This window comes from Gracilinanus agilis, chromosome 2, assembly GCF_016433145.1.
Source record: "Gracilinanus agilis isolate LMUSP501 chromosome 2, AgileGrace, whole genome shotgun sequence".
Classification (NCBI taxonomy): Eukaryota; Metazoa; Chordata; class Mammalia; order Didelphimorphia; family Didelphidae; genus Gracilinanus; species Gracilinanus agilis.
The window spans coordinates 237,434,902-237,462,728 of NC_058131.1; the positions used below are offsets into that span (position 1 = coordinate 237,434,902).

The window sequence follows — 27,827 nt, forward strand, 5'->3', positions numbered from 1 at the left end:
TATGGTAGACCTCTACTTTCTGTTAATCTGCCCTCTTCTATCAGGAAACAGCTCAGTATAAGCACACCTCATGCTTAGGAAACTAGCAGTCTGTATTGACACCAAAAATAAATTAGAGGTTGGTGATTTTCTTTTCAAAGAAAATGCAAATGACAACAATCCTATTACTCATTTACAGCATTACGAGTTTTTAAATTTTGGAATAGATAAGATTTTTTAGGAATTATTTTATTCTGTCAAACATAATACATTTTAAAACAATTTAATATTTTTCCTCGACAAGCCCACCCCTTTTCCTAACTTCTTGTTTCTGTAAAGGGTACTGTCATCCTTGCACTAGGTTCTCAACCTCAGAGTCATCCTCAACTCCTCAATTTCGCCTTCCAGCCATTTTGTTATCAAGTCTTCTTGACTCCTATCTCCACAATATCTCCCATATCTTCCTAATTCAGGCCCTAAGGTCATAGAGGTAAAACTAGAAGAGGGTTCAAAAGCCTTCTAGTTCAATTTCTTATTACAGATAAGGAAATTGAGGGCTAGGTTCAATAAATTGCCCCAGTGTACTCAGGTTTAGTAAATGGTTGAATCTAGATTTTAAACACAGTTTCTGTGACTGTGCAAGGTGACTGTTTTTTCTCCTTCATCACACCGGTACCCTTATTACCTTTTGCCTAGACTGTTGAAGCAGCTCCCAAATAAAATTCCTAAAGTACCATTCTGATCATATCTGTCTTCTGCTTAAAAAACTCTTTAAGTGACTCTTCTTCCTCTTTAAGATTAAATTTAAAAACCTTTTGGTTTTTCATTTAAAGTCATTCATAATATGGCACTAGCCTATCTTTTTTTTTTTTTTTTTTTTTTTTAAGCCTATCTTTTTTAAGCTCATTCATTACATCCTTCCCTTCACTCACTATGATTACAGCCATGGTGGCTTACTCACAGGTCCTCTCAGAACATCCCATCTCCTTTCTTTAATGCCTTTGCAGCTAGTCTGCATTTTGTTCTTTTGCTCTGCTGTTGCTACAATACAGTGCTAGGGATTGAAGAGATTTCAAAATGTGTGACCACAGTTACCAAACCCCCATGGATCATAGGGTCACATATTCTAATTGGAGTGGACTTTAGAGGTTATCTGGTCATTATCTTCTCCCATTCCCCCCAACCCCATATCTGGAATGCATGCCTATGTCCTCACCTCTGCCTCTTAGAAGTCTTGAATTCCTTCAAGGCTTAGCTCAAACATAAGTCCTTTCTTTATTTCTACACCAACACATTGCAAGTTTCTAGTTCCCTTCCTCCAAAATTACTTTGTTTTTACTATATATTTTATATTTATATCTATATATTGTACATATTATTTCCTCAGATGTTAATTTCCTCGACTGCAGGATTATTTAATTTTTATCTTTGTATTCCTAATACTCAAAACAGTGCCTGGCATGTAGGTGGTTCTTATTAATAAATGTTTGTTAGTAGATTTTTGACATGTATGCAATAGATGTGATTGTATCTGTTAAATAGAAAATACTAGGCTGAGGAAGAATTCTAAGTTAAATTATTTCTATACTTATTGGCATATCAGTTTATAACACAAAGTGAATTTGTGTCTGTTTTCTAGGCATTGCTTTTGTGGCATTTTTTAGCCTTTACTGTTCCTTGCAATATCTGTATATCATCCCGTCTAGTCCCAGCTTTTCAGACTACAACCTACTAAAGCCAATCCAGAGCGATATTGGGTTCTTATATAATCTCAAACAGATTGGGAGCAAGTCAGTTAAATCTATCAATTTAATCCATGTTGATTTCTCTGGTCATTTTGGTATTTTAATAAATTTTAAAAATAGATACAAGACTCAGTGCTAGGTACTGAAGAGGTTTCAAAGATATATGACAGTAGTCCCTTCCCTCAGGGATCATAGGATCATATATTTAGAGTTGGAGAGATATGTGGATGTGTCTTAGTCCAAACCTTTCCTTAAATAGACTTTAGAATAGATACATATCCCAATATCTTTTAGAGATATCCCAACTGATGAAGTTAGTTAGTAACCCTCCCTTCACTGTTCATCCACACTAGGACTATCAAATAGAAAGGGATCTTTGGGGGCAGCATTTTTGTTGTTGTTCAGACATTTTAGTTGTGTCTGACTTTACGTGACCCCAGTTAGGGTTTTCTTGGCAAAGATACTGGAGTGGTTTGCCTTTCCTTCAGGTGATTTTAAAGATCAGGAAACAGAGGCAAATAGGGTTAAGTGATTTGCTCAGAGTCACACAGCTAAAGTATCTGAGATGGGATTTGAACTCAGGCCTTCCAGACTCCAGGCCAACCCTGGTGTACTATCTACTGACCCACCTAGCTGCAGGCAGCTTATTGCCTTATAAAATGACAAAATAGTTTCTGTGGTGTGTTGTATTGTGTTTTTATTTAATTTGTTAAACATTTCCCATTTATATTTTAATCTGGTTGAGCATTGAGTTTGACACTTCTGATCTGCCCTTTTTCCTTTGGTGAGCTATAGTTTAGAAAATATAACTTCTGAAAGTTCATAGGATCATATATTTAGAAATGTAATTGAGGGAGCTGAGGCCCCAGAATTTAAATGACTTGCCCAAGATTATACAGCTAGTGAGTGTCTTAAATCAGAATTCAAATCCACTTCTATGCTTTTGTGCTATCCTCTATATCCCTGAGATTCTTTTATGGCTATTAGGTCCCATATTTGTTAGCCTAGAACTTTGTATGATCAGCATATCTAGATTTCTTTCTGTTTGCTACCATGACAGCAGCATATTGTTTCACAGGAAAGTCACATCTGGCCATTGTACAGAAGGTGAACAATGAGGGTGAGGGAGACCCTTTCTATGAGGTTATGGGTCTTGTCACACTGGAGGATGTCATTGAAGAGATAATTAAATCAGAGATCCTAGATGAATCCGATGACTATGGTAAGTTAACTCCTTTCTGGATTTGTTTTATTTTGTTTTATTTTTCTCATCCAGTTTCTAGAATTCCACCTGTTCTTAGCCAAGCTATTTAAAACAAAACAAAACAAAAAAACATGCCAAACAGGTTCTTTGACTATAGTTCTTCTGTGATTGTGACCAATATTTTAAAGTTCTCAAGATGGCCCTGTACCTGAAGTCAGAACCATTATTCTTTCCCATCATTGACTGTTAAACCATTTTCTGTTCTGGATCCCTTAGCAATCTTGGAATTTTTTTTTTCCCTCTAGTAATCATCAAAATTGAAGGCCTTTTCGTTTGTTTTTCCCTATTTTGAGCTCTTATAGTGTCATTACAAATTAGTTATTTAACAACTCAGCTCTAGATTGTCTCTACAGAGAACCAGTATTCTTTGCCTCAGTGAATTTTAGCTTAATCCCAGAGTATGACTATTGGAAGGTGCTTATGACATATCTATCATTATCCTGCCTGAGCAGGCTAATCTTAGAGCTCTTTATCATATCCTGTAAAAGTGTTTATTGGGGGTAAGGAATGGTATTTGCCTGGCAGAATTGGAACTTCAAATCTGACCTTGGCATTGAACCACTCACTTATGGTGATTAATTGCCTTGAAATAAAGTTTATGGCTTCATGACCCTTCTCATTCTTGGAAGTCTCAGTCCAACATGGGCCCTGAGATATCAAAGCAAATGATGTCATTGTTTTGAGTGTTAATGTTTACTCTTGCTGATAATCAGGTACTCCCTTTACAACAAGAACTGTTATCATGGCCTGAGATTCCTGTGTTGATGCCCCTAGTTGCTTTAGTTCCAAATAGTTATACCTTTTTGCATATTCTTAATATGTAAAATATGAGCAGCTGTCTTTTCTTAATTAATATTAAAATTATCAGATGATTAGGATAGCAGCCATATCTAGCCCAAAGGGCAGCTATTCCACAGTGGCAAGTGAAGCATCTGCCTTCTTTGTATCTTTTTGTTGCCAAACTTTTCTGGACCATAGGCTTTTGGTAGGAAGGGAAACATAGTAATGGAGTAACTTGGAACATATTGGTGAAACTGGTTGCTAGTATCTCTAAAGTAGGCTCTTTAATCCTGTTTCAGGAGAAAATAAGGTGAAGAAGAAACCTACTTCTCTTAGCACACCCATAGAACGAAAAAAGGAAGAGTTCTCCTTGTTCAAAGGATCTGACAATGAGTACAAAGTGAAGATCTCCCCCCAGCTGCTCCTGGCCACCCAGCGTTTCCTCTCCCGAGGTGAGGGGAAGAGGACCCTCGACTCCTTCTTACTCACCCTGGGCTCTCCCCTGATCAAGGGCATGAAGAGGCACTGTCTTTGGGGGTAACTGACCAGATATGGAACCTCTTACCTTCTGTTTTCTGAGGCATAAAGACTAAAGGAGAGGTACTGGGACTCTCCCACTACAACCCCATTCACAATTCACAGGGAAATTCTTGTGTTCTGAGCAAATAAATCATCAAGGCCTAGGAAGCCTAGAGGTAAAGACATGTTTTCTTTTTCCTTTTACCTGCAATGGAATTTTTCTTTGTGTCAGCTCAGAGCAGACACAGGCCACCTGATGGGGGGGCCCAAGGCTTGTGGCCAGCAAGGCTAGAGGAGTTATAGTCAGGTGGCCCACTTCCAGCATCACAGATTTTATGAGCTTTGAGCCAGTTTTCTCAACTCCTATAGCACTTCCAGCTTGTTGGTCCAGTATGGGGGTGCCTCAGGTGGGCCTGGGGGCAGTTTGGGAGTAGAAGCTTGAGTGGCTATGGCCCCTCATGGACATTTGTCACTTTTTCCCACCATGGGGCAGAGGTGGACTTATTTAGCCCACTACGAATCTCAGAGAAGGTCCTGCTACATCTGCTGAAGCATCCCAGTGTCAACCAGGAAGTGAAGTTTGATGAATGCAACCGATTGGCTGCAGACCATTACCTGTACCAGCGCAATCAGCCAGTTAACTACTTCATTCTCATCCTGCAGGTAACTCAACAGGTTCTGCCTCATCATATCAGGCCCTGGACCTGGATCCCTTTCCAGAGTAAAATAAGAGAAGGTCCTATGAGACAGGAGTTGGGGGATAAGGATACTCAGAGGCAGTAGGTAGTGCAATGGATAGAACACTTGGCCTGGAGTCAGGAAGTCTTGACTTCAAATCAGACCTTAGATACTTATTAGCTGTGTGACTCTTGGGCAATCACTTCAGTTCTATCTGTCTCAGTTTCCTCTATGGTAAAATGGAGGTAATGATAGCACCTACCTCACAGGGTTGTTGTGAGGATCAAATGAGATAATAATTATGAAATACTTAGCACAGTGCCTGGCACATAGTAGGTGCTTAATAAATGTTTGTTCCCTTTACCTCCTATCCCCAGATAAATTTGTTTAGATTTGAATCTTGTTTCTTTATATCTAATTGAAATTGGTAATTCCACTTGGTGTTCCTCTTCTAAAAGAGACCAAACAAACCCTAAGACATTCCTATTTTGTTTTTCTCTTTAGGGCAGGGTTGAGGTGGAGATTGGGAAGGAAGGCCTCAAGTTTGAAAATGGAGCCTTTACTTACTATGGTGTGTCTGCCCTGACAGTATCATCTTCAGGTAAGAGCACAGGACATTGGTGATCCGCAGGCTGGGGTTTCCAGCATGCTGTGCCTTGGTTCTACTTAGCAGTAGGAAGCCTCAAGAGCTTTTCATTCGGCTTCATTGTCATCTGCTTTTTAGCAAGATATCAGAAACGTGTTAACATTCTGACCTGGTAAAACATCTACGTGTTAAACCACTTACTAAATTCTCAGATTAAAATGCCACTTTTGTTAGGAAGTCTTTTGATCTTTTCCCCTGTTCTTTATATCCCTATTTACCATGTCATCTCCACCATTAGATTTATAAGCTTTTTGAGGACAGGTAGAAACACTTAGCACAGTGCCTGTCCCAGAGTAGATGCTTAATAAATGCTTCTTGATTGATGTTTGCTCTGATGCCTAAGATGTATGGGGAAGAGGGGAGAAGTAATGTTTCTTTTCATGGGATTGTGTGGCTTACTGATCTGTTGGAATCTGCCCTTTTCTCCCCACTTTCTCTGCAAACTGAGTAGTCTGATTGCATATAGGCAGAAAGAAGTAGTTTTGGGGGGCGGGGGTGGGGTAGGTAGTGAGGAGCTCCTGCCATTGTGTTCATCCAAACAGAAGAAACTTTAGAATGTGGATAGTAGCTCAAAGTGCCTACAAGAATTGTGCTAGGCAGGGGGCAGCTGGGTAGCTCAGTAGATTGAGAGCCAGGCCTTCAGATGGGAGGTCCTAGGTTCAAATCTGGCCTCAGGTACTTCCCAGCTACGTGAGCCATTGCCTACCCTTACCATTCTTCTGCTTTGGAGCCAATACACAGTATTGACTCCAAGGTGGAAGGTAAGGGTTTTTAAAAAAATAAAATTAAAAAAAAAAAGAATTGTGCTAGGCAGCATGTCACCCATCATTAGCGGTGTGGCCACAGTAAGTCTCTCAGTCCCTTAGGGCCTGAGTTTCCTCATCTTTAGAATGAGAATAATAATGCTTGCCTCCCATAATTATTGTGAAATTCATATGAAAGAATTATGTTGAAGATGAAACAGCTTAGAGCCCTGTTGGTGAAGGTGTGGCACACGTGCCCCACCTCCTCTCTACAGCACCTGAGGACATTTTTCACATGCCACCCCCCCCCCTTTCTAGCCTCCTAATGTGAGCACTCCCTCCTTCCACTCTCTGGGATAATGCTCACAGGTGACTTGAAGGTGCAGTTTGGGCATGTGATCTCTAAAAGGTTCACCAACACTGACCTAGAGCATTGAGAAGGCTGGATTCCTTTTGTGCCTGGCAATCTCATTCCTAATACACCTCACTGGGGAGGGCTCTTTTCCTTTTTCATCCTTTCAAGGTTTTATCAGCCCTCTCTCTATTGTGTTTTTTAATGGAATGGTTTCTAAAAACTTCAAGGTAAGCATGTGTCATTCCCCCACCTTTGGTGTTGATGCAGTTTACTGATGGTACACTACTGATTGTTGCCTTTCAATAGTTCACCAGTCCCCAGTGTCCTCTATTCGGCCCAGCCGACGTGACCTGCAATCCGAGCCAGCAGAGAGTACCCACTACTCTTCTACGTATTGTCCTGACTACACCGTGAGGGCCCTCTCTGACCTGCAGTTCATTAAGGTGAAGGCTCATGTAACTCATCAGTGCTGGTTTTAACAAGTTTTGTGTTCCCAATAAGGTTAGGCCAAGCTGGTCATGTTTCTATATGGGACCTAGGTAAAATTCGAATTTATTTACCTTTTTAGACTTTTAGCCTCAGGTTCCAGAATGATTTTTCTTGGTTCCTCACAAAAAAAAATTCTAGCTCTGTTTTTTTGAATTGTTAGCGTGATGATGTTATTGTATCTCCAGTTCTTCTATTCTCTCTCCTTTTCCTTACCATCTTCCTCATTCCAACTGTAGTGCTAAAATAATATCTCTGAATACTTTTGTTTTTAAAATTCCTTTAGACAGTCTTGATAGAGAGCTTTATTAGGGTAACCTTCACCCCTTACCCCAGTTTGGTCCTTTTCTCCTTCTTCTCTAGTATGAATGTTATATTTAAAGCAGCTCTTTGGGGATAAAAACAAAATTAATCCTTTTACTCCATGGGACAGGACAAACAATGAATTAAAACTAAGGCAGAACTCTCAACTAGTAGTACATTTTTGAAGCTGAGTGTTGTCCCTTTCCTTTTCCCAGGTAACTCGACTACAGTACCTCAATGCACTCATGGCATCTCGGGCCCAGAATTCTCCACAGTCTCCTGAGAACATAGACCTCCGAACTGTCCCCAATAGCCAGACCAAGCTACTCAATGACAAGATTGCTGCAGCAGCAGGTAACCGTTCTGCAGCAGGTGCTGGCAGTCAGGGTCCTTGGTCTCTGGCCAAACTCAGCTCCTTCTTTCCTGATTGGGTGTCTCTGGAGCCAAGTGACCGATGTCCTTTGCCTCAGTTCCTTACCCTCTTCCCTCTTTTCTACTTTCTCCCTTTCTCATCCATTGAACTTTAAGTAGCGATGCCCTTTAGTTGTTAGATGAATTTCCATTTGCTTCAACCCACAGAGTATATACGAAATCTGTGGCAGCTTCTTAGTTTTTGTGTTGGTTCATATGGTTAGGATTTAGCTGCTGTATAATTGGAATTTGGGAGATGCCATTTAAAAGCATATATATATTTTCCATGGACATGTGGGGACCTTAAAACTACATTTCCCGTGGTCCAATGGGTTTCCTGTTTTGGATTACGTATTCAAGGTGAGGGACAGCTTTAAAGAGGGGGAAGTGACTTTGAACTCTCTCTTAGCTAGCAGGCGTGAGCGATTCGAAAGAGGCAGTTTGAATACTTACAGGCGCGTGGTCTAATGATTTTATCTCTATCAGCATGGCTTTAATTAAAATACTAATTTATATTATTATATCAGTCTTTATCATTTTTCATCGTAACACTGCTAAATTTAGTCCTTTGGGTTGTGTGTTTAACTACTTTTCAGTATATTTGGCTCTAATCCATCTCAAAAATACCTAGTTACAAATGAGACAAAGTAAGGTTGTAAATGGGTTAAAGATCAGAAGTCGTCATTACTACTAGGAAAGCAACTAATGAGAACAGTTTGGTGGTATCTACTCCCTCTACTCCCTTACCTTTTAGTAACATACTGAGTACCACTGTGTGTAGACCAGTTGTATGAAGAGAGGGAGCCAAAGGACTGGGGATAGGAGTCTGTAAGGGCAGGGATAATATGAGAAAGTGGTAAAAGTCATGAAAAATGAAGCATTCCCAGAAATCTAGGGGTGTGTGTGTGTGTGTATATATATATTTGTGAACTTAGAAGTAGGAACCAAAGTTATAACTTGGGGGACCACCCATACATTGCACTGGAGCCCCTTTGGGGATGGTGTAGAGGGATAACAGATGCTGCCTCAGATGCTGACAGGTACTGTCTTTGCTCATAGTCTCCCACACAATTGTCAGAACTACAGACCTTTGTACCATTTGCATCAGTCACCATGATTGCTAAAAGCAAAAGTATATTTGAGGGTCAGCTAGGTAGCACAGCAGAGTGTCAGGCCTGGAGTTGGAAGGACCTGGGTTCAAATCTGGCCTCAGACACTTCCTAGCTGTGTGACTCTGAACAAGTCACTTAACCCCAGTTGCCTAGCCCTTATCCCTCTTCTACTTTGGAACTGATAGTATTGATTCTGAGGTGGAATGTAAGGGTTTTGGGGAGGCAGTGGGGCAGGACAGATTTAATACTAAGATTGAAGGTAAGGGTTTAAAAACGATTTTTAAAAGTACTTAAACTTTTGGGATGTCTTGACATTCAATAGTTGTGGTATTTAGCCTTTTGACATTTTTCCAGAGGGAATATTTTATGAAATGTCATTTCTACAGATTAGGCAAGCTATTAGAATATTCCATTATGTATCTGTTAATAGACTCAAAGCATTATTGCTTTTATTTTATGTTTTATGTCTCTGGCGTCCCTTGGGGATTGTACTATGTAACTTAGTCTTTTTTTTCCTCTTGAAACTTCATCCTTTGAGTTCAAGAGGGTCTCTAATTGTATAAGATTGGAATCTCAAAAAATCTGAATAATTCATATTGAATATACCCTTCAAGAACTTTTAAATACTTGAACTATATACTTTCTCAATGTGTTTTTCTTTTTTCAGGCTGAAGAGTCCTAGTACACCTAGGAAAAATCTCTTCATTTCCCTTATTTGAGCTCTCCCTTTGATTCTGATGCATCTTGAAGAGGGATAACCGAACCATACATAAGATGTTTTCCAAGTACAGATAGATCAAGTCTAGAGAATTTTTTCAGTTTTGTTTTAAATGGTACCTAGAATTCTGTGGCCTTTCTGGTTATAGGAGCACCTTTGGAACATTGCTTATTTGAGAACAACCTGTGGTCACCCTAAATTTCTTTCCTTGGCTTTTTTTCTGTCGTCTCCAAAGAATTTTTTTTTTAAGTTCTTCCTGATTATCAGCATATGCCACAGTGAAGCTCAGCAGCCCTCTTTTTTGCACATTAATGCAGATTTGTGAGGCCCCTCTTTAATTTTTCCATTAGCTTGGTTTTTTCTATGGAGAATTTAGTGTCTTCACTAAACTAAAATGGTGTAGGACCTCTTTCAGATCATTTATTAAAAGGTAATTTCTGGTTTTAGAATCATTTCCAGTGGAACTCTGCTATTAATGCTTATTTATTCAGATTAATGTACCAGAATATCAGTGGCCATTTTAAATGATAAGGACTATCTAATATAATTTCTTTTAAGCCATTGATGTAGAATCTTGTCAAATGTGTTTTCTTTTTTTTTTAAATCCTACCTTCTGCCTTATAATCAATAGGAAGTATTGGTTCTAAAAGAGAAGAACAGTAAGTGCAATTGGGATTAAATGACTTGCCCAGAATCACACAGCTAGGAAGTGTCTGGGGTCAGATTTGAACTAGGACCTTCCATCTCAAGGCCTGGCACTCTATCTACTGAACCACCCTAGCTGTCCCATCAAAAACCTTATCAAAGTGAAAACAGCTAATCCACACTATTCACTACCAAGAGGCTCATCTCAGAAATTTTATATCTCAGGTTTCTTGGTATACATACTAGGCAGCAGAAAATGAACCTACAAAATGACTCATTTTTAAACATTTGCCATAACTTGTGTGGGAATTGTGAGTAAATATGGTATCTCCTGGTCTAGTCCTCAATGGTATGTGTTGACTGACCTGCCATTTTAGCTAAATATTTTGTATCTTCCTCTCTCCTTTCTCTCCTCTTCCCCATCCCCCCTCTCTCTCCAGCCTTCCCAGTAAACATTTCCCTCTTTGGCACAGTTGGAAACTGCAGTTGATAGATGACTGTGGACTAGTGAGAATTTTTGTTTTTTAGAAAACACCCAAGGTAAATATCTTCCCTTCCATTTTTTCCCCCCTTTCTTTGGCTTTAACAGGCCTTTGATGTATGGAGGAGCCTTGCTGGCATTTCGGTCCAATGACGAGACTAGTAGAGCAGGCTGCCTCTCTTCCCAAGAAGTCCTCTCCTGCCAAGGCTGGTGGTGTGCTGATTTGCCCCCCTTCTGGGAAGGAGTGGTGTTTGAACTTTTCTGTCCTTAGTACTGTTTTTCATTCTCTTTAAGAGGCAGAATGCCTGCCAAATCCCCACTGAGTTATGGAAAACCAGTCTTTTTAGCCAAGATTGTTTCTTTGTCAAGGGCTGGGTTCCTTTTTTTTTCCACATATACCTTCCTAGCCTACTCCAGGTTCCATTTCCACGGAAAGAACCACTATTTCCATGGCCCTGACTGTAGGGCTTGCTTTCTATGAAGAGAAATCTGTTTCTTAATCCCAGCTCTTCACTAGATTGAAATCTCCAAGGTACCTTGAAGCCACCTCTTTCTGCCCTGTTACCCAAGCAGTTTACTGTATTTGTTGCTGCCTCAGCTTGATTCATATTCAGGAGATAGACTTATGACCTTCCTTCTTCACTTCTCTTTCAGGGACAGCCAACAGCAGGCCAAATGCCCCAACAGAAGAGAGTCTTGGGAGGAACCCAGGAGTTTAACTTCCTTGCCATGCAGCCCCAGAACTGGGGATGGACAAACAAGTGGGGAACTTGAGTGAGCCAAGGAGTCGCTTCATGCCAACCTGTCCCCCTCCCTTTCTGGCCACGTTTTAGGTGGCTTTTAGAGACATGGGCTCTGGGCCTAATGCCAGTGTTAGGAGCCTGCTGCAGATAAGAAACCAGCCTCTTCTGTGGGGATGGAAATCAGCTGTAGCGTCACTCTCCAGTCCCTGCTCCTGGGAAGAGTCAACAGGGAATTAAAGAAAAACCCATCATCTCGGAATCCCAAGGTGCCCTTTCCCCTCTTTACCTCCCCCCTCATGGGGATGCTTCATAGCCTTAAGGCTGTGATGATAGTGGAGTATTATTTACTACACGAATGCAGAAATTATACTCTTTAATATGTGGCTGTGACCTGCATTCACCTTGTTTTTAATTTGCCAAGCACCTGCTGCTGGCAGCACTTTGAGAGTGAGCCAAGAACACTGCAGCCTCTGCTCAAGCCTCTGATCTGGAGGCTTTGTCCATGGCAGTAAGCTCTGGCCTTCGAGGCAGTTCCCTTCTTCACAGTGCCACATTTTTATCTTTCTCTTTTATGTCTTTCATGTGCCAAACCCTAAGAACTCTAGTGGCAGGTGCACAGCCTGTCTGTTCCCCAAAACTCCTCCTGTGGAGGCTGCTGTTTGCCCAAATAAAAAGAGCAAACTGTTCCCACCCCCAGCTCTCTCTGAACTAAGGGTTCAGGTCACTCCCGCCTCTGTCCACCCTAAGCTGTACTTCCCTTCCTGACTTGGCCTTGCTGCTTTAAATTATTAGAGGTGGTCCCTCATGCCACACAGGTGAAGGGCCCTCTCTTCCTCTAATCCTAGGGCTAGATGCTACTAACAGTATTGTGGTTATTTGAGGTGTCATGTATGCAATGAAGGGAGGTGTGCTACGATTTGAATCTCTCCTTACTGTGATCCCAGGTCACTGTTTATAACAACCCGCTAGTTCGCCCTGTCCTACCCCCAGTCTTATACCTTTGTTTGCTTCTAAAGGGCCAACATACAGTGTAACTGGCTAGTGTGATTGGCACCCTTAGAGCTGGCATATAGAAGAGAGGACTTGTTTCTCAACTGGCTCCTCTTCCAGGGAAATCCTTCCTAATCTTAGGCATTTAGGAGAGGCATCTTCTTCTCTTTTTCACTTGCTATTTGTCATTACATGAGAAGCCTTGGAATCAGAGATCATTGCCTGAAAGGCCGAGTTACAGACCTAGTCTAGAAGAAGCCAGTCCAGAGATAGCTTATGTGGCTATGTAGGCCAGAGAGGAAGCCTGGAGATGGAAGGTCTTGGGCCCAAATCTGATGTTAGGCATTTATTTCCTAACTGTGTGACCCTGGGCAAGTCACTTAAGCCTCTCTGCCTGGCCCTTACAGTTCTGCCTTGGAACTAATACATACTTATCCATTCTCAGATACAAAGGTAATGGTTAAAAACAAAAGCCAGGCCCTTTTTATACTGTCAAGGAAATCTGGGGTCATTTCATTGCTGTGCCTTTTTTCCTTTGGTAGGCTTTCTGCCTAGCCCTAGATGAAACACCACAAAGTAGAGCTGCATAGGCAGTTAACTCTCAGCTGAAGCAAGTGAAGGGCAAAAATGACTCGGCATTTAATCTTTCCTAAGAGGGAGGAGCCTTTGATTAACCATCCCCTGAGCGCAAGTAATAAATCCAGAGTCTCAAAGTGGAGCAGGGATACCCTGGCCCATGGGTGACACTATCTTTCCCCTCCCCCAAAGTGCTCCTGGTAAGTGTCGAGGTTCTAAGCTTAGGTTGGCAATTTTCCTGAAGCACTACATTCTGTTGGCAGTAGGGTAAACTTAAGGACCCAACAGCTTTGATTTAAAAATTTCATACTTCTAGTTCAAAGTCTAGGCACCCAAAGTGAGAAATGGATTGCCATAAATCTGTTTTCTCCATCTTTTTTTCTTTTCCTACCGTCTCTCATACCATAGAATATAACCAGGCTACAAAAGAGAATCAGTTTTAATGAATAACAACAACAAATTGATCCATATAAAAATGTTTCATTTGCTCTTACTGCATTTTTCCATTTTCTAACTTTGGAGTAGTCACTGCCATAATCATGTGACAGCTGCTTTCCTCTTGGCACCAGCCCCAAAGGCTCTGTAGCCTAGAAGGCAAGGCCAAGCTGCCGCTGGTGAGTTGAAGCTTCAACCCAAGGGGGTAGGCTTTGTCTATTGCTCTTATCCTGCATGGAGGACGCTGTAGCCTTAAAGCTCAAGGGAAGTGGGAGCCTAAAACGGAATATTAGCCACCACAATGGCACTTGTCATGTTAAGAATATGTAATCCAGGTCTTCAATTTAGGCCTGGCCCAGGGATTTGGCATAGCCCATAACAGTCTAAGGGAGGGGGCCTGCCCTTCTTTGGGCTTCCACCACCTTTTCCCCTTATATTCTTCTGTCAGTGGGCCCAAGGTAAAGTGTTTGAAGATGAGGAGGGCTCTGCTGATGCTAAGATCTCAGCCTGACCAGCAGTACTGGACTAACAGCAGAAAGCAGAAACCTTAGTCTAGGGAAGGATAGTAGAAACTTGCCTTAGGATTCCATCTACCAGGATTCACTAAGAGAGGCAATAAAAAGAAAAAAGTCTCAGTTAACCATTTTCAGTGTACAAAAATATATGGAGAAAGTATCTAGAATGCATTGTATACTCAGTTCTGCCATCCCTTCTGCAGCCTTTTCTCTTGTGCCTTGGCACAAGGAAGCCTGAGGACCCAAACTTTGCTTGGAAGTGACATCAAAACCACGGGAATCTTCTCTAGGACTGAAGTCCTACCTGCTGTATTATACAGGGCAGCCTCAACCCTTGCAAGTATGGGCCACCACCCCAAGTATCCTGGGTGTGCCACATGTAACCACAGAGCAAGAGACCACATAATACTGAGCAGGCCCTAGTGAGAATGGAAATTGAAGCAAATCTCAAAAGTTCTGACCAAAGCTCATGGGCACAGGGAATGACTCCCCTGGGAAGATACTCTCATCTGTCATTCTTGGGGGAATCTGGAGCAACCAGAGTTGGTTATGGTTATTTGGGTTTGCTGTTTTATAGACAGAATGAAAAAGCCCCCAGAGCATACCTCAGTTCTGCTGAGGTCACAACCACCAACTCATGAGTCCCTAAAACTGGAACTTCTCGTGAGGCCACACCCCATCAGGGTTGCTATTGCTGTTGAGGAGGAGTCCCTAGAGAAATTGCAACAGAGTTTAGACCAGCCACCAGCTAAAGAGCAACTCTGGTTCTGATGCTTCTGAACAGCTTTTATGGGACCACGGTTGATCCACCACCAAACAATTTCCACCTCCCTAATCTTCACTAGCCCTAACTTCACCTTTGTGAGTATCTTAAACCTCACACTCATTCACTTCACTGTTACCACCCACAAACTTGAGTTTCTTCTCTCCTACCTTCTTGAGAAATTACTATCTGATCAGCTCAAACCAAACAGGACACCTCTTAGAGCTATCTGAAATATCTGTCCTTAATCCTGACCTTGCTTTCTCTTAATGGGATTTTTTTTTCCTCTTTGAGGTAGCTACAGGTTAGATGAAAGGATAAATTCAAGGGCAAGAAAAGTAGTCTGCACCAATATTCCCTGCTATATAGAGCCCTAGGAATTGTGGAGGAGAGTGGGGAGATAGGTCAATAGAACAGATGAATGGCCAATGGGATAAGGGATTATTAGACCTGGGAACATCCCAACTTGTGGCCAGGGAACCACCCATAACTGGTAGAAAAGGGACCAAAGGGAAGGGGATGGAATGGTAGGAGCCTCTACAAGGTCTGGCATCTTCAGCAACGAGTTCGGGGATGCCCAACATAGGCCCGTAGTGTTTCCTGGATGCCTCTCTGCCAATCTCGTGCTAGTTGTACAGGTGTCATTGCCTCCTGAGAGCAAAGGATACATCAGTCACAAGTATGTTTTATTCCCTCCCAGAAAGCCAACCCCACATTAGGGTGAAAGCCCCTTGGCCAACTTTACTCACAGCATTTCGAACACCCAGTGAGGCCCCATAGAGCAGCAATATCTTCATGGCCTTGTAACGGCCATGCCGTACTGCCTCATGTAAGGCTGTATCTCCCTCCTATGGGAAAATAGCATGTTAAAGATTTAGGCCCTCTCTTTATTCCATACCCATCTTACCTCCTTGTCTCTTCCCAAATAGGAAAAATGAGCTAATTGAGGCACTAAGAAGAAATAACTCATAAATCTAGAATCTAGAATTTAGAATAGAACAAAGATAACAGGTACTGCCATTGAGGAGCTAGCTCCTCCAATAATTCTTTTTTTCTTTCTTTTTTTTTTTTTAAAACCCTTGTACTTCGGTGTATTGTCTCATAGGTGGAAGATTGGTAAGGGTGGGCAATGGGGGTCAAGTGACTTGCCCAGGGTCACACAGCTGGGAAGTGGCTGAGGCTAGGTTTGAACGTAGGACCTCCTGTCCCTAGGCCTGACTCTCACTCCACTGAGCTACCCAGCTGCCCCCCTCGAATAATTCTTTTTTATTATTATTTTTTAAACCCTTACCTTCCATCTTGGAGTCAATACTGTGTATTGGCTCCAAGGCAGAAGAGTGGTAAGGGTAGGCAATGGGGGTCAAGTGACTTGCCCAGGGTCACACAGCTGGGAAGTGTCTTAGGCCAGATTTGAACCTCTCAGTTTCTGGGCCTGGCTCTCAATCCCCTGAACTACCCAGCTGCCTCTGACTAATTCTTTTTTAAACATGGTGCCACCGTTTATTAACTGAGACAAGTTTCCTACCTTATCCTGTGTATCAATCTGGGCCCCACAAGCAATAAGGTGTTCAAGGCAGTCACAGTGTCCTGTTCGAACAACCACATGCAAGGGTGTACTCCAGATCTAGATAGGTACAAGTCTCAGGTTAGGAGTTTCTTAATTCTAGACAGTTTACCACACCCAAGCACCTTGACATTAAACCCAAGAAATTTCCCCTTCCCCCAGGCAAAGAAGGTCTCACACATCAGCTTCCCAGCACTGAAACCCTGGAATTAATAATACCACTGTGTTCCCTGCCAGAACTGTTACCTTGTCCCGGGCATTGACTTTAGCCCCTTGGTTGAGCAGCTTTTTAAGGATGTCTAGGTGTCCTCCACGGCAGGCCCAGAACAAAGGTGTCCTGTCCAACTATAAAAGGAAATCCTAAGTTTTTCAGAAAAGCCTCAGAAGATATATATCCTTAGGACTAACTTTTCCCAATTTAGTCCCACTGCAAGAAAAGAGATTCCCCAATCTTCTAACCAAGTCTTCTAATTTGCCCTCCAACTTACCATGTCTCGAGCATCCACCATGGCACCTGCCTCCAGTAGTTTGTCCACAATCTGGCTATGACCCTTCAGGCTTGCCCAGTGTAAGGCTGTTCGATGAAACTGGACAGAAAGAGAAGTAGAGATGAGGATGGGTGTGTACCTTTCCAAGAGGACTAGAACTAAGGAATTCTGACCCCTACAACCAGGTCTGAAATACCGTCAAGTTTGGGTATTCCTACCCTACCATGTCATGGGCATCAGGGTCACCGCCGTCTGCCAGGTACTTGTCAATCAGGAGCTCTTGATTTTCAACAGCTGCCTTCAGAAATGTCTCAAGGTCCACAGGCTGCTGCTGGGACAGGAGCTGCCGCTGGATTAGACAGAATAATATCTTGGATCGTTCAAAACAGTCATAGTTTTAGTGTTATAGGTCAGTCTAAAATGCACCTGGGGCTCTAAGTGTTAGGTGCTTTTCCCACCATTCCCTTGTCTTCCCCTACTCACCTGAACTGGGGGATCTGGTACCCTGGGGGGGACCCTCCGTTTTAGGCGCTTTTCTTTTCGTTTCCGTACTAAATTCTCCAGGTCATCCAGGCTCTCAAGCTTGAGCCTGGAATTGTTAAAAGTCTCAAGCTGAAATAGGAAAAGAAACATCACACATATGAAATTAGGATTGTAGTAACTCCTGGCAACGAAGAATATAGACAGTTATCAAAAACTGATCCTGAAAACCTCTGAGGTCATTTGATATAACTTTTCACTATAACTCACTTGGAAAGCTCAAAGTTACTCAGGTATGGATTTCCCACAGTTCCACTGTCTATACCAGTGTTATCTTAGCAGCTCTCCAGCTGTCACTCAGTCTCCCCTTTCCCACTCACCTTCTTCCTTTTTTCTTCCTCTAACTTTTGTTTCTCCAAAGCCACAGTCCAGAGAGGACCTAGTCCGGGGCCACCTCTCCAGCCTCCAGGATCAATGACTCCATGTCTGATCCCTGGAACTTTACCCTCAGTCCTCTCACCACTTATCTATAAGAAACAGGAGAAAGAGAGTGTCAGGAAACTTCTCAAAACCCTTTGAAAACAATTGCTCAGCACCTTGTACCTGAACCTAGTGGCCAAGGAAGCCACTTTGATGCCCCTGGGTTTGTGGTTCAGCTTGGCTAAGGGACAAGTTCTCACCAACTGCAGTGCTTCCTGAGGATTCAGGCAGTGGCTGACAGCCATCTGTCCTTGCACCTGTCCCCATAGAGGGACATAACTTAGCTCTATTTAGACCACATTTGTCTTTGCAGTTGGGTGGAATCACATAAGGGGGGAAGAAAACTTCCAATTGCCTAAACAGAAGACAGCCCATCACCACCCAATGCCTTGCTGCTATGGGGCAGAAGTCCAGATATCTAGACTATTCCAGGAGACACACTCATTCCTGTTTACTCATTGCCAAGGTGCTAGGAACAGTGGGAAAGAAGAATTGTAAAGATCAGACTTGGGTGGGAGGAAAATAGAGCATCTTAGAGCAGGGGACTTTGACTTTGACCCTCAACCTCGTTCTTGGTAATCTGAGGAAGCTTAGGAACCCTTCAGAATGTTTTAAAATGCATAAAATAAAATACACAGGAGTACAAAGAATACCAATTCTATTGAAAAACAAGTTCATGGACCTCAAGTTAAGAACTCATGCTTTAGAAACCTGCACGTCTAATTTCTGCAGTTGTATTGACTTTTACCTTTCCCTAAACTGAACTAATCACTATGTAGCTGCCTCAGTCCTCTCAGCCAAGGAGTAATTGGACCAGTGTTCCCTGCCCCCTCCTATTTTCATTGCCCAGGGTTCCTAGGAAAATCCACTGTGCCCTTGAAGTGAGGTTACGATCTTTACTCTGCCCCCAGTGTGCCGCAGGCCCAGAAGGAGGCTGGGTACTAGACTGACCAGAGAAGCCTCATGGCTCCAATTCTGCAAGTTGCCCAGTAGTGGACAACTTTTCTAGAATGTAATCTGTTCATATACAAAATCAGGTCAACTAGATGACACTTAAAATCCCTTCTGATTCCAGAGCACTCTTCCCTACCACCTGGGATGGAGCCATCACCCCTCTTACAGCAAAAATAATTAGGAATCTTGCTCTAGAAGGGATACCACTGGCTTACTGAAAGTTGGCCATTAGGGCTAAGACATCCCCAGCCCTCTTCCCAAACCTAATGGTCCAGAACTCCCGTAAACCCCAAAAGGATCTCCATCACCACAAACAACGCTTTCAATTTTCCAGACACTCAAACTGTGAAAACAATTTGGGAAAGGGGACAGACAAGCAATTTCTGGTTCCTAAAATTCTCACTCCCTTACCAACAAAAGAATAGACTTTCCTGAGTTAAATACAGCTCTTTGCAACTTGTCAAAAGAAGACTGGCTGTAGGATAACACACAGAAACATCCCTGTGAGTGAGACCTTTGGAACATAAGAAGCAGATGAGGAATAATAGAAAAAGTACAAAGTAGGTGGCAGCTTACCTGAGAGAAGTATCCTGAAATATTTTTCTCTTCCTGCTGCTACCTACACTCTAGTCAACAACAAAACTGCCCTGAATACTGTACAAACAGTAAATTTTGGGATTTCCTACATGAAATTATCACTATACGTTATAAAATAAAATTTGAGGGCTTCCCATTATCCACAGCCCCCCAGCTTACCAACTGCTGAATGCTGATGAAATCCATGGTCCCCCCCTGCTCTTCACTCCCCCACTATGGCTAGCTGAGCTGCAGTTTGCTTTTTATATCGGCAGCACTTTTGTCAAGAGATAGAGGGCACAGGAAGGACCCAGTTTAGAACCAGAGGTGAAGCCAAGGCCCACAGGATCAGAGATAGTTCAGTGGTTCTGTAACTAACCAAAATAGCAGCCCTGAAATAGGGCCCAGCTGAGGGCAGGATAGTGCTGTTATGGCTGAGTCAGATCCCCATTGACTCCCTGACACCCTCTATATGACCTCTAAATACCGACAAAGCAGTCTTAGCAGAGATGACCCAGGGCTGCCTAGCCCAAGTGTATGAGTGTGAGTATAGCAAGATCATCTCAAATGATCATCCAGCAAGAGGAGAGGTCAGGGGGTCTAAGATAATGGTCTCCATGTTATTCTCATTGCATAAAGGTCTGAAGGGGTGGGAAGATAATACCATATTTGCCAAGAAACAGAGACAGGATTCTATGTCTTTAATGAACTATACTTAAGATGCAATAGGATGTTCAGCAGAAGCCCTGGTAACCCAGAAGTGTTACCTTAAGAGGGAAAACTAATTTCATCTGATGATAGGCCAAGGCTTTCAATTCCCCACTGCCTGATGGTTCCATAATTCTCTTTCTAACATCTCATTTTTCTTCTGTAAATCAGGAATTTTGAATTTCCTGAACTAAGTAAACATAAGTCAAGCTTTACCTGTCACCTGTCACCTGGAGTGCTCACTCCAAAAAAAGAATGATAACCTCAGACACTGACACTAGAAACATAGCACCACAAATCTCTAAATCAATAATTGATGAACCATTTTCCTTTATTAGAAATGTTAAACCTTTATTCCTACGAATAGTTAGCAAGAACCAGAGTTCCCCAATTAATTCAAAGTAGGTTGTTGTATTGCCCCGTCCATGAACAGGGACCTTTCTCTTGTAATTGGTCTAAGTGAAGCTGTAGCTTAAGAGTTCTTTTACCCTATTCAGAGCAAACCTGGTCTTGTTACCTCTTCCCAATCACCAAAATCGAATTCTGTAATTCTCTTCCCTGATTCCCTGGAAATCCCTCAAGGGTAGTCTAACTCTTATCTAGCTGATTAAAATCTTGCCCTTCAATGGAAAAAAAGATGCTAACAACAAACGATTCCAGAACCAGATTAACAGATGATAGCAAAGCCAGAAGGAATACGAACAACTAGCATTCATTCCTAAGATTCAACAGTGGCCAACACTACTCTCCTGGACTCAGATCAAGTTCAAAAGGGCTATCCTTATTGTGAACAAGGAGTTAAAAACTAGATTTAGAGTGGGAAGAGATCTTTGACATTATCTTGTCTAACCAGCTCATCTACAGATGACAAAAGTAGTAATGGGGCTGGAATTTCATCCCAGATCCTGACTCTAAATTCAGCACTCTCTCTATGCCAAGCTTCTTCTTAAATTCTCACCTGAGTCAGGCAGTCCAAAATGAACACCACCATTAGAGCTATTTTCCTTGTAAGTGTTTTAATGCTTTGTGGGAATATCCAACCAGCCCAATGCCCTGGGATTTTCTTTAATCCAGTTAACAATTTGCTTCCTGGTAAATTTGACAAATTTAGGTGATTTCTTGCCTTCAGTTTTAAGGCCACTGAAGTTGTTTATGACTGCCAGCAAAATACTAAACTGAAAATAAGTCTGATTCTATTCTTCATTATCTGCCCCTAACAATGAGATTAACTCCCAGGATAAGAGTATTAGGGGAGGAGAATATTTTACCCAAAGGAAAAGGGCAGAAGCAACTGTTTTCCCCCTTAGTCATGAGTACTGATTCTGAGCTAGGGAAATAGCTTGGACTAGACATCTCTACTAATGTGTGCTAATTTAGAATATGATCACCTGTCAGGCTTGAGTGTTTGTACCAAGTTCCCTTCCTGACCTGGTAATGAACTCCCTCAAGATGGTCCTATCTCTTCTGTTCAGTCTCGTAAGCCCTGAGTTTTCAGTTTCCCATTTGTAGAACGCAGGGATAGAGGAAAGTGCTTGAGGATCCAGGTTCCAGGACTCTTGCTGAGACTGGAATCTGGTTATTCAGCTAGCAAGCAGATCTCGAAGGTCACTGTTGCAGGGCAGTAAGTCACATGCTAACCGAGCCTTTCGGTCTCGAACAGCTTTCAAAGCTGGGCTATGCTGCAGCAGGAGGCAACAGAGATCCAAGTGACCTCTCTCAGCAGCCTGCAAAGGAAAACAACAATCAGAAAAAGAAAAGGAATCAAAGTTTTTCTAAGACATAATAAGTTAGCCCTGTCATTTCTTCCAGGAAGTTTCTCCATTGCTGGGCCCTCAAGCCCCAATAGAACCACCTTATCTCCAAAAAGTGGATGGACTATTCTTTTTTTTTAATCTGAAAATCTTTATTTAATTAATTAATTTAGGGTATTTTCCCATGGTTACATGATTCATGTTCTTTCCCTCCCCTTCTCTCACCTCCCTCCCACAGCCAACCAATTCCACTGGGTTTTACAAGTTTCATTGAGCAAGACCTATTTCCATATTATTAACATTTGCACTGGGGTGATCATTTAGAGTCGACGTCCCCAATCATATCTCCATCGACCCATGTGATCAAGCAGTTGTTTTTTTTCTGTGTTTCTACTTGCACGGTTCTTTCTCTGGATGTGAAATGGTCACTATTCTAATGCCCTGGAAATAAAGAGCCTATCTCAGTTTGATTCTCTTTCTGGTTTGATTCCCTCATCAAAAAAAAAAAAAAAAAAAAAAAAAAAGAGCCAGGGGATAAAAAGCAAATTCTGTTTTGTAGACTGCCTGCATTGGCTCTTAAATCATTTCTTGTCCTATTGTCTTGTTTACCACTATCCCTAAATGAGAACTTTGAAAAAAAGCCAATTTCTTGCTCCTAGTCATTATCTCTGATTCTACCCAAACTATTCATGACACAGATCCCTCCTTCCTTCACTCTTTTTTTTTTTTTTAAACCCTTGTACTTCAGTGTATTGTCTCATAGGTGGAAGATTGGTAAGGGTGGGCAATGGGGGTCAAGTGACTTGCCCAGGGTCACACAGCTGGGAAGTGGCTGAGGCCGGGTTTGAACCTAGGACCTCCTGTCTCTAGACCTGACTCTCACTCCACTGAGCTACCCAGCTGCCCCCTTCACTCTTAATTAATTAGCAAGAATATTTTAAAATTGCTATGTACCTTATGTAGGCTGGTCATTCCATCATCATCTGCCACACCTGGATTAGCTCCATGTGACAGCAGTAGTCGAACCACTTCAGTATGCCCACAATAGCTGGCTCGGTGCAGAGCTGTTGCACCCCCATGTGTCTGGGCATCACACTTGGCTCCACTCTCCAAAAGGAACTGGCACACAGCATAGTGTCCATTTCGACTGGCATAGTGCTGTAGGGAATCAAGTCAGTGGAAATGAGAACTAAGAATTATCCATATACCTAAGAGCTAACTGAAGTAAGAAAAGAAAAACAGGAAGAAAGGAACAAAAGACTAAATATTTGAATAACCTTATTTTTAAAATTCAATTGTATTTTCAATTCCAAATTTTGTCCTCCACCAAATGAAAAAAAGAAAAACAAAGCCCATTATACATATGTATAATCATGCAAAAAAATTTCCTGGATCAGACATGTCCAAAAATAAAAAGGAAAGAAAGAAAAGAAAAATATCTTCAACTTTCAGTCTTAAGTCCATCTCTCTCTAGAAGTGAAAAGCATATTTTATCACATCTTTTCAAACTTGTGGTTGGTCATTGTAATGGTCGCAGTTACTAAGTCTTTCTGAATGGATTGTCTTTATGATATTGTGGTTATTTTAAAATTCACTTCCCCGATTTTGCTCATTTCTCTTTGCATCAATTCATATAAGCACAATAGCATTCCATCACCTTCACGTTCTTATTCAGCCACTCTCTAAGTGATTGGGCTTCCCCTCAATGAACAATTCTTTGCTATCACAGACAGGACTGCTATAAATATTTTCATACATAAATCCTCCTTTTTCTTTGATCTCTTTGGGGTACAGACGGAACAGTTGTATCTCTGCAATTACAGGGTCAGTGAGTATGCACAATTCAATAGCTTTTTGGAATAGTTGCAAATTGATTCCAAAATGGTTGGACTAATTTACAGCTCCAACAGCGTATTTTCCATCTGCCTCTCTAGTATTTATTATTTTCCTTTTTTGTCAACTTACCCAATCTTATGGGAGTGAGGTACTACCTTAAAGTTGTTTTAATGTGCGTTTTTCTAACTTCATAAATTAGAGCAATTTTTCATATGGCTAATGAGAGCTTAGATTTCTTCCTGACAACTTATTAATAAAAGAATGGCTCTTAATCTTATAAATTTGACTCAATTCCCTGTCTTAGAAATGAAACCTTCAGAGAAACTTGCTGCAAAGACTTTAATCATCCCCTTCATTGCCTGTGTCTCTTCTAATTTTACCAGCCTTGGTTTTATTTGTGCAAAAACCTTTTTTAAGTTTTACATAATCAAAATTGATTTTACTTCCTATGAAACTATCTCTTATTTGATCACGAATTCTCTTCCTATCCACAGATCAAACAGGCAATTTCTTCTATGGTCCTTCAATTTGCTTAAGTTGTCATCCTTTATATCTAAATCATGTATTCATTTGGAGCATATCTTGGCATATGGTGTGAGATATTAGCCTATACCTAGTTACTGCTTACCACTTTCCATTTTTTCCAATAGATTTTGTCAAAGTTCTTGCCTTAATAACTGGGATCTTTGAATTTATCAAACACTAGACTATGTTAATTTGCTTTTGTACGTTGTATAGCTAATCTATGCTACTGAACAACCTCTCAATCTTACCCAGTACTAAAATGATATTTCAATTATGGCTTCATGGTGTGGTTTGGGATCAGATACTACCCTCTTCCTTTCCATTCCATTCCAACCCTCCCCCACTTCCACCACCCCCACCAATGATTCACTTTATGTTCTTGACCTTTTATTCTTCCAGATAAATTGTCATCTTTTTTTCTAGCTCTAAAAAAGTCCTTTTGTAGTTTAATTGGTATGTCATTGAATAAGTTAAATTAAGTAGTAGTCTTATTAAATTGGAACCTGTCCACTCATTAGCAAATTGATGTTTCTCCAGTTATCTAAATCTGTCTTTGTATAAAAAGTGTTTTTTAATTGTATTTATGTAGTTCCTGTGTCATGATTGGTAGACACCCAAAGTATTTCATACTGTCTGTAGTTATTTTAAATGAATTTCTCTCTCTTCCTACTAGATTCTGTTGGTAATATACAGAAACATGAATAATTTGTACGGGTTTATTTTTTATGCCACAAGTTTGTTTTAGTTATTAATTGCTTAATTTAGTTTTTCAGTTGACACTCTAGGGTTCTCTAGGAAAATCATATCATTTGCAAAAAGCTTATGCTTATTCCTTTAGCTTCTTTTTCTTATCTTATTGCTACAGTTAACATTTCTAATATAACATTAAATAGTAATGGTATTAAATGGACTTCCTTATTTCAACCCTGATCTTACTGGAAAAGCTTCTAGCTTAATTTCATTACAGATAATGCTTGCTCTTTGTTTACTTGACCTTTTAAGGAAACTTCCATTTATTCTTTTTATTTATTTTTTATACCCTTACCTTCTATCTTAGAATTAACACTGAGTATTGATTGGTTCCAAGATGGAAGAACAGTAAGGGTCAAGCAACTGGGGGGGAAATGACTTGCCCAGGGTCACACAGCTAGACAATACCTACCTCTTTTTGTTCTTATGTTTTCTAGTGTTTTTAATTTTATTTTTTAAACCCTTAACTTCCATCTTGGAATTAATACTGCGTAGTGGTTCCAAGGTGGAAGAGTGATAAGGGCTAGGCCAGTGGTTCCCAAACTTTTTTGGCCTACCGCCCCCTTTCCAGAAAAAATATTATGTAGCGCCCCCTGTCACATACTATCACCGCCCCCTTACAGTTATTCACTGCCCCCAAATGTACCTGTAGCCATCACCACTCCCCTAGGTCACTGCAGCAACCCACCAGGGGGCGGTGGAGCCCACTTTGGGAATCACTGGGCTAGGCAATGGGGGTTAAGTGACTTGCCTAGGGTCACACAGCTGGGAAGTGTCTGAGGCCAGATTTGAACCTAGGACCTCCCTTCTCTAGGCCTGGCTCTCAATCCACCGAGTTATCCAGCTGCTCCCTCTAGTGTTTTTAACAGGAATGGATATTGTATTGTCAAAAACTTTTTATTCATATAGCAAAATAATCTTATGATTTTTATTGGTTTTGTTATTAATATATTCCACTTTGTGGTTTTCCTAATCTTTTTATCTTAAAAAACCCCTACCTTCCATCATGGACTCAATACTGAGTATTGGTTCCAAGGCAGAAGAGTGGTGAGGGCTAGGCAAGGGGGGTTAAGTGACTTGCCCAGGGTTACACAGCTAGGGAGTGTCTGAGGCCAGATTTGAACCCAGGACCTCCCGTCTCTGGGCCTGGCTCTCAATCCACTGAGCCATCCAGCTGCCCCCTGGTTTTCCTAATCTTAAACCATTTCTGCATTCCTGGTATAAATATAGCCTGGCTATATTTATAATCTTTATGATAATGGCTAAAGGTTCCTTGTTTGTTAATATTTTATTTAAAATTTTTGCATCAATATGGATTAGAAAATTGGTCCATAGTTTTGTTTTGACTCTGATTTAGTTGTCAAGACCATATCTGTGTCATAGAATTTGTCAGACTCTCTTCTCTACCTACTTTTTTTTCAGTTTTGCAGTATTAGAACTAATTGTTTTTAAATGTTTATGGCTTATTCAATTTATCTTTCAAAGCCAGGGCTATTTAAATATACAATTTATATTTTCCTAAACATATATCCATTTCATTTAGGCTATCAGTTTTTTTATATATAGTTGGGCAAAATAGTTCCTAATAATTTCTTTTATTTACTCCTCACTGGTTATGAATTTGCATTTCTCATTTTTAATGCTGGTAATCTCATTATATATATATATATATGTGTGTGTGTGTGTGTGTGTGTCTGAATGTATTATATATATATATATAAAATCAAATTAGCTAATGGAATATCTAATTTGTTCTATTTTTACTCCCCCAATAGGCCAGCTCCTACTTTTATTAATTCAATGGGGTGTTTTGTTTTGTTTCTAACTTTCAATATTGTTTGTCTCTCCTTTGATTTTTAGGATTTCTCTTCTGGTCTTTGGAGTTTTAAATTTGTCAGTTTTCTATTTTTGGTTTTTTTAAATTGCATGCCCAGTTCTTTGATCTTCTCTTTCTCTCTTTTAGAGAAGTGTTTAGAGATATAAAATTTCCAAGTATTATTTTGGCTGCTTCTCAGAAACTTTAGTTATTACATTGCTATCGTTATTTTTCATAAAATTGATGTCCATGATTTGTTCTTTGACCCACCCATTCTTTAGAATTAAGTTAGTTTCCAAATAATTATTACTGTTTCAAAGGTGTTTATTAAAGGTAATTTTTTTCATTATGATAAAAAAATTTCATTTAATGTTTTTTTTAATAATTTATTTGTAAGCTTTTTATATACATGGTCAGTTTTTATGAATGTGCCATGCACAGCTGAGAAATATATATATTGTTGTTCAGTCATAGCTGACTTTTCATGATCCCATTTGGGATTTTCTTGACCAAGATACTAGAGTGATTTGCCATTTCCTTCTCCAACTTATTTTACAGACGAGGTACTGAGGCAAACAGGTTTAAGTGACTTGCCCAGAGTCACACAGTTGGTAACTGTCTAAGGCCAGATTTGAAGATAAGGCTTCCTGACTCCAGGCCTGGCACTCTATTCATAACTCTGCCTATCTGCTTCATAAGAAATATATACTCCTTTCTATTTTCATTCAATATTCTCCAGAGATTTATCATATCTAACATTTCTAAAATTATATTCCCTTCCTGAACTTTTTTCTATTTTTGGTTCAATTAATCTAGGTCTGAGACAGATATAACCGAGGTCCCTCACTATCATATTTTTAATGTCTAATTCATCTATTTGATGTTTCTTTTAAAGAATTTATATGCTGTGCCTTTTTTTTAATTTTTAATCATTTATTAATATTCATTTTTAACATGGTTACATGATTCATGCTCCTACTTTCCCCTCCCCCCCACCCCCCCCCCCCCCCCC

General features: G+C 40.8%; 3 protein-coding genes across 4 annotated transcripts in view; 1 reads left to right on the forward strand and 2 right to left on the reverse strand.

Annotated features, from left to right (window-relative positions):
- Nucleotides 1-2,777: 2,777 nt before the first annotated feature.
- On the forward strand, nt 2,778-4,436 carry LOC123233531 (metal transporter CNNM3-like). The gene is made up of 2 exons (XM_044659609.1): nt 2,778-2,946; nt 4,068-4,436. Exons 1-2 carry the CDS (start codon nt 2,778-2,780, stop codon nt 4,307-4,309), a joined length of 411 nt encoding a protein of 136 aa, XP_044515544.1. The 3' UTR covers nt 4,310-4,436.
- A 9,159-nt stretch (nt 4,437-13,595) lies between these two features.
- ANKRD23 (ankyrin repeat domain 23) lies at nt 13,596-19,698 on the reverse strand. 2 transcript variants are annotated; one of them, XM_044663779.1, is made up of 9 exons: nt 19,610-19,698; nt 17,800-17,946; nt 17,423-17,551; nt 17,163-17,267; nt 16,940-17,038; nt 16,698-16,796; nt 16,413-16,511; nt 15,637-15,735; nt 13,596-15,538 (listed from the first exon to the last, which is right to left on the reverse strand). In XM_044663779.1, exons 1-9 carry the CDS (start codon nt 19,634-19,636, stop codon nt 15,443-15,445), a joined length of 900 nt encoding a protein of 299 aa, XP_044519714.1. In that variant the 5' UTR covers nt 19,637-19,698; the 3' UTR covers nt 13,596-15,442. The 2 variants fall into 2 exon arrangements, with proteins under 2 accessions (XP_044519714.1, XP_044519713.1); XM_044663778.1 differs by having other exon boundaries at nt 17,163-17,288.
- Nucleotides 19,699-20,450: 752 nt separating this feature from the next.
- Nucleotides 20,451-27,827, reverse strand: part of ANKRD39 (ankyrin repeat domain 39) — a 17,004-nt gene continuing 9,627 nt past the window's right edge. Inside the window, exons 3-4 of the mRNA XM_044663780.1 lie at nt 22,843-23,046; nt 20,451-21,861 (exon numbers count right to left, since the gene is read on the reverse strand). Coding sequence (XP_044519715.1) covers nt 21,718-21,861; nt 22,843-23,046 — 348 coding nt within the window. The 3' untranslated portion in view covers nt 20,451-21,717. The remainder of the gene's footprint in view (nt 21,862-22,842; nt 23,047-27,827) is intronic.